Raw genomic sequence first — 5,931 nt, 5'->3', positions numbered from 1 at the left:
TATTATATTTTCACAGAAATCTCAAATGCCATTCAAAACAGATATGTCATGTAGCTACTGTGTAGTGTTATTAACACAAAAAGTCAGGAATTTATGAGAACCTATTTTGAATAATTTCATATATACTTATGAAAGATGCTTTTGTAGATTCTAAAACAATATTTTTCTTAAATTGATGTGAATATCCTTCCCACAAATATTACTTAAAAACATTTCTACAGCATACTGTATACAAACTATAAAAGCACTAAACAAATACTTGGAAAATTCCTGATTGAAAAAAGGAAGTTTGGGAGTATGTTTTTCAACTCAGTGAACAAAATTCAAAACATGAAAGGATTTAATCCAGCATGGTTTTGAAGTCTGGCTTCTTTAGAACTGTTTTCCATACAAATGCATGCATTTTTGTTCCGATCCTGAAGAAGCACCTTGATTTTTGCGCATTGAATTATGTTAATCCTATTCTGGATTAACACAGCTAATTACAGACCTTCTCTATGAACCAAAAAAAAGTATCTGTTGTAAATAGAAACAGAGGAATTCTTTATAATTACTGCTTTAGTAGCGAATATATTTTTTGCATTTATAAAGTCATGTCTATCACAATATCTTCTTTATCCACTTCTACTGCATATTGCAGTCCAGACACAAAGTATAATTTTCAGACTAAGCAACTGAAAAGAGAGATGCATGGCAAGTATGTGATATTAGCTGCAGTCCCTCAGTTTTGAGGCCGGTAGGAACTGCCTCATTTTGTTCATGTTTATGTTTGGGTTTTTGGCTAAAATCACACCTAAAGAGGAGAACCTTCTAATGATGACATTTACATGAAATAAATTAGGAGACAAGTATGTTAACAAAACTAATGCTGCTCTGTGGCCATTTGTGTAGGAGAAATACCTTTTTGACTTTTTGGTCTATCTGCATTAGGTCCAGTTAAAGGTAATAAGTGTTCTCTTTTTAGTTAATAAATTAATATTTCAAGAAGAGAATTACACCTTACTTTCCTCCCTATCACAAAAAATAAATCTGGTTTTGTATTGGCCCAGGACATGAAGTCTGGTTGCCCTTTTGCAATGTGGCTTTTGATGTATTACTTCTAAGTTAATTTCTCTTGCTTTATAGATTGGAAAGTCCAACCTATACGTCATCTCACCAACTGCATGCACCACAGCAGCCTTATTCATCTGTTCCAGGTAACAATTTACAAATAGGTGGAAGAGGCAATAAGGTGTTGTCTTCTGAGGAAATTTTTATCTTTCTTATCTTTATTTAAACATTCTTTATGCAGAAATTACTGGGAGAACTTTACATGAAAGACTAATGAACGAGTTCTGTAATTTATAAAATGTACAAATGGGGAGTTTGTGTTTGTACCTGTTCTGTTGTGGTTTTTTTTTAATTTGACTTCTGTTTTGATTATGTGGCATATAGTTTACAACAAGTATTTGTAGTATATTTAGTAGTACATTTGTAGTGTATTTTACTCAATAGTAAATTCTCTGAGGGGTATAATGTATATATGCAGGATGAAATTGACTCAGTTGCTCTACTTGTATTTTCAATATAAAACCACTTTTTTGCCATTGCAGTGCAGTCATTTTTCATAGCAGTTACCTTGAGTTCTATTTTAATTTCACTTAGGAGTCATCAGAAGGTCCACATCAATGTCTTATGTAGATGGGTACGTAGGGACATGGCCCAAAGAAAAAAGGTAAGTAGTCTTTACCATACAAGTTGGTTAAAAAAATGGTTATTTATTTGTCATAAATAGTAATAAATGCTCTGTTGTAGTTTGGATTTTTCAGAATCTTGTAATAAGTGTTCTTGTAAGCGACTTGCAACAGTAGAAAAAGAAAGAGAAAATTGTATCACGGATTAAGAATTTGGTAATAGGAAATAAACTTCAGAAATAATAATTATTTTTTTACATTGAAATGAAGTGTGTTTGAGATATTTGAATTGTTGGCATTAAATATGTTCACGTTTACTCACTGCAGTCAACTAAAAGTGGTAAGAGTAACATGGCTAATGAGCTCAGTAGTATTTACACTTGTATTATTTTGTGGATAGTAAGAACAATCAGGCTGAATGGTTTGGGTTTTGGTTAGACCAGTCATAAACTCTTAATCTGCAGGGTGTAAACTAAAGTTAAAATGGTAAGAGTTGTAGTTGTGGGTCATTCAGTAAGTGTAAAATCTGTCTTTTTTCACACCTTCCTTCTGATGTACTATGGCAATTCCCATATTCCTAAAATGCCCAGAATTTACTCCAAAGTAATGAAAAGCTTTGTATATCTCTGAGGAAAATGTTGTTATGTTATATTTTATTGTGCAATTTTAAAATTTATTATATTTACATCTATTTATTAATATATATAAAATACATGTATATTTGAAGCTAGGCAAAATACAGTACACCTAACAGTGCCTTTAATTCTACAATCTTAAAATAATTTTAAAACCAAATGTGAATATTTCTTTATTATTAATCATTAGTTGCTCAGTTATTTCCTTTATTCTGTTCTCTGTTAGGTCATCATTACATGGAGTTTCATTTGACATTTCTTTTGACAAAGAAAAAAGCATTCCAGTACCTACTCCAAACAGAGGAATTACTAGATCTGTGAGCAATGAAGGCCTTACACTAAACATCAACCGTATGCCAAAACATATTAGAAAAAATCTGTCCTTCAAACCAGTGAATGGAGAAGAGGAAAATCAAGACATTGAAGAGGAAAAGGACATGATAGCTCATAAAGACACAAAGGCCAATCAGTCTCTTAACACAAATCAAAAAAATGCCAATGAAGGCAGCCACTACAGGTTTCCAAACGGAGCTCTGCAAAACAGAGCAGTTCTGGATGATTTTGGCAATCAGATTGAGACACCAAGCATTGAAGAGGCTTTGCAGATAATTCATGACACTGAAAAATCTCCCAGAGTTATCCAACCAGACCAAGTTACAAATGGGTTCTTTCTTCACAATCAGGAAATGAGCATCTTGAATTCAAACATTAAACCAAATCAGTCTACCCCTGATATAATTACAGACACAAAAGGTGCTCTAAGCCCTGTGACTGACAATACAGAAGTAGATACTGGAATACATGTCCCTTCAGAAGATATTCCAGAGACAATGGATGAAGATTCTTCTTTGAGAGATTATACTGTAAGCATGGACTCTGACATGGAAGAACCATCTAAATTTCTCCAGGATTATGATGTGCGAGCTAACAATCACAGAGATCAATTAAGTCCCTGTCCCAGCTCAGTAAGTACTAAATCACAGGCAGGCAGCAGTGCTTCTTCAAGTTCGGGGGTCAAAATGACTAGCTTTGCAGAGCAGAAATTCAGGAAGTTGAATCACACAGATAGCAGAAGCAGTGGAAGCAGTTCTCAGAAAACCACACCAGAAGGTTCTGAGCTGAATATCCCTCACGTGGTTGCTTGGACTCATATTCCCGAGGAGGCATCTGTTCCTCAAGGAAGAGACACTACACAGTTACTGGCTTCTGAAATGGTGCATCTTCGAATGAAGCTAGAGGAAAAGAGGCGAGCCATCGAAGCACAGAAGAAGAAAGTTGAAGCTGCATTCACAAAGCAGCGGCAAAAAATGGGAAGAACAGCATTTCTTAATGTGGTGAAAAAGAAAGGTGATGGAGTATCACCTCTCCGAGAAGAAGCAGCAGGAGCTGAAGATGAGAAGGTATTCACTGACAGTAATCGGTTGAAAGAAAAAGAAACTCAAAAATCAGATGAACAAACTAGTAAGACTTCAGAATTAATAAAAGAAAACCCTGAAAATTCTCATAGCAAATGGTTAAAATCTCCTGCTACTCCTATGGATGCTGAAAAGCAATGGAATTTTGCAAGCCCTTCAGAAGAAAATTTCAATGAAGGAGATATCTTAGAATATACAAAATCTATTGAAAAACTGAACTTTTTTTTACACTTTCTACAACAAGAAATGCAACGTCTATCGCTTCAACAGGAGATGTTGATGCAGATGAGAGAGCAACAGGCTTGGGTTATTTCTCCTCCTCAGCCTTCTCCCCAGAAGCAGATTCGGGACTTTAAGTCTTCATCAAGGCAAATGGGAACACCATCTCCTGTTGCACCCTTCTCACAGGAATCTCCTCGCTCTACACATCAATCTCCCCAGTCTTCTAACAGGAAGAATGCCTCATTTCACATTAAAATGCAAAGGACTCCTAGGCCAAATGAACTGAAAATAACACCTCTGAATCGTACCTTGACTGCCCCGCGGTCTGTGGATAGTCTTCCCCGTTTGAGGAGATTTTCTCCAAGTCAGGTTCCCATTCAGACTAGATCATTTGTTTGCTTTGGAGATGATGGTGAACATATAGGTGAACCTCAGTTAAGGGGAAATCTTTTGAAGGAGGTCAAGCCTACAGAAGAGGTAGCAAAAGAAGAAGGACTGAAATTGCTGAAACAGTGTGAACAGAAGTTGGAGGAAAAGGAGATTAAGCCTATTGAATCTAATGTTTCTGAAGTATTATCTCAGCCTATCACAGAAACTGTGTGCCTCACCCCAAATGAAGATCAGCTAACCCAACCGACTTTACCAACACCAGCTCCCAAAACAGCTAACTTAATTGAAGTTTCCCTATCAGATTTGAAGCCCCCAGAAAAAAACGAAGTATCTGTAGAGAAATATGAAGGTGAGAGTGATAGAGAACAATTTGAGGATGACCAGAAAGTGTGTTGTGGATTCTTTTTTAAGGTAAGAGGACTAGTGGATGTGTATGTCTGCTATTAAACTCCCTTTGAAAGGGAACTTAATTCAGATATGGATTTCAGTGATGATTTTCCATTGAAGTCAAAGCAGATGGTTCTGCCACTCTAAATGTACAAGCATATCTTTTGCACTTGATGATTAATTTGGCATCATAAGAATGATCAGATTCTACCATACTACAGTTCTGAGTGTGCCAGAGTATCCCTTTCCATTTGTAGTTGTGGAAGAGTGCTTGGAGTTTTTGGTGAGGAAGATGCATGCTGAATGTACTTTTATTTTTAACATAAGCCTTGGTAACCTTAATTAAACATGCTCGCATCTCACCCTCACTTCCCCATCCCACCCCCAAATTTAACTAGAAGTTTTTGAAGTACATAAGAGCCTGCATTTTTTTAAAATGTTGAATGTCTCTGAGTTGCACTTTGGAGAGCCTTTTTCCCTCTCTTGGCTGGCTAAGGAAGTATAGTCTTCCGAGACTCTCTTTTGAAGTTGGTATTTGGGAGCACTCCTTGTTATCTTATTAAAGAGTTATATTCAGACAGGCTTTTAACTGTAATGCACATTGCAAGAGTGTGGTCTGGACACTGAAAGCAATCAAGATTTTGAATTTCTGTCCTGGAATACCCCAAAATCTTTTATCATGCATCTGAGATTCACCTTGCTTGTCTGGAAGCATGTTTCACTTCTTTCAGAACACCTGGCTTGATCAGCAGAAATTACTTCTATGTGCTGCATAGTTACTGCTTTTTGTGATAAATTACTTTCATCTCCATACACATAGAATCTTCCTAAGCGGAATACAGAAGTTTATGCAGTGTGTGGGATCTGACTCTAATCTATTTCACTTAGCAAGTTTTCTCATACCAGCGTTGAATTTAATGTTTGACTTAGAAAGGAAAAACTCCTTTATGAAAAGTTTCTGGTAGTCTTAAGAAAAATATTTTAAAATAAGCCTATTTCAAATACTGCAAAAGTATGTTAGGATATTGTAACCTAGTGTACATAATTCAGTGTCTAATGACTTGGCAAAATCAGTTGCTGAATTCAGAGTTCTTAATATTTTTGGGTCCTTTTCCTTCAAATACTGTTGCTGCTAGGACGATCAAAAGGCAGAAAATGATATGGCAATGAAACGAGCAGCATTATTGGAGAAGCGTTTGAGAAGGGAAC

General features: G+C 36.0%; 1 protein-coding gene across 1 annotated transcript in view; it reads left to right on the top strand.

Moving 5' to 3' along the window:
* Positions 1-1,125: 1,125 nt before the first annotated feature.
* Positions 1,126-5,931, top strand: part of CAMSAP2 (calmodulin regulated spectrin-associated protein family, member 2) — a gene marked incomplete at its 5' end in the record, with an annotated part of 13,310 nt that continues 8,504 nt past the window's right edge. Inside the window, 4 exons of the mRNA XM_009700475.1 lie at positions 1,126-1,196; positions 1,645-1,714; positions 2,535-4,746; positions 5,859-5,927. Coding sequence (XP_009698777.1) covers positions 1,126-1,196; positions 1,645-1,714; positions 2,535-4,746; positions 5,859-5,927 — 2,422 coding nt within the window. The remainder of the gene's footprint in view (positions 1,197-1,644; positions 1,715-2,534; positions 4,747-5,858; positions 5,928-5,931) is intronic.

The sequence above is a fragment of the Cariama cristata genome, unplaced genomic scaffold, assembly GCF_000690535.1.
Source record: "Cariama cristata isolate BGI_N322 unplaced genomic scaffold, ASM69053v1 scaffold23065, whole genome shotgun sequence".
NCBI lineage: Eukaryota > Metazoa > Chordata > Aves > Cariamiformes > Cariamidae > Cariama > Cariama cristata.
The sequence above is the reverse complement of the archived record's forward strand: the minus strand, read 5'-3'. Positions and strand labels throughout refer to the sequence as shown.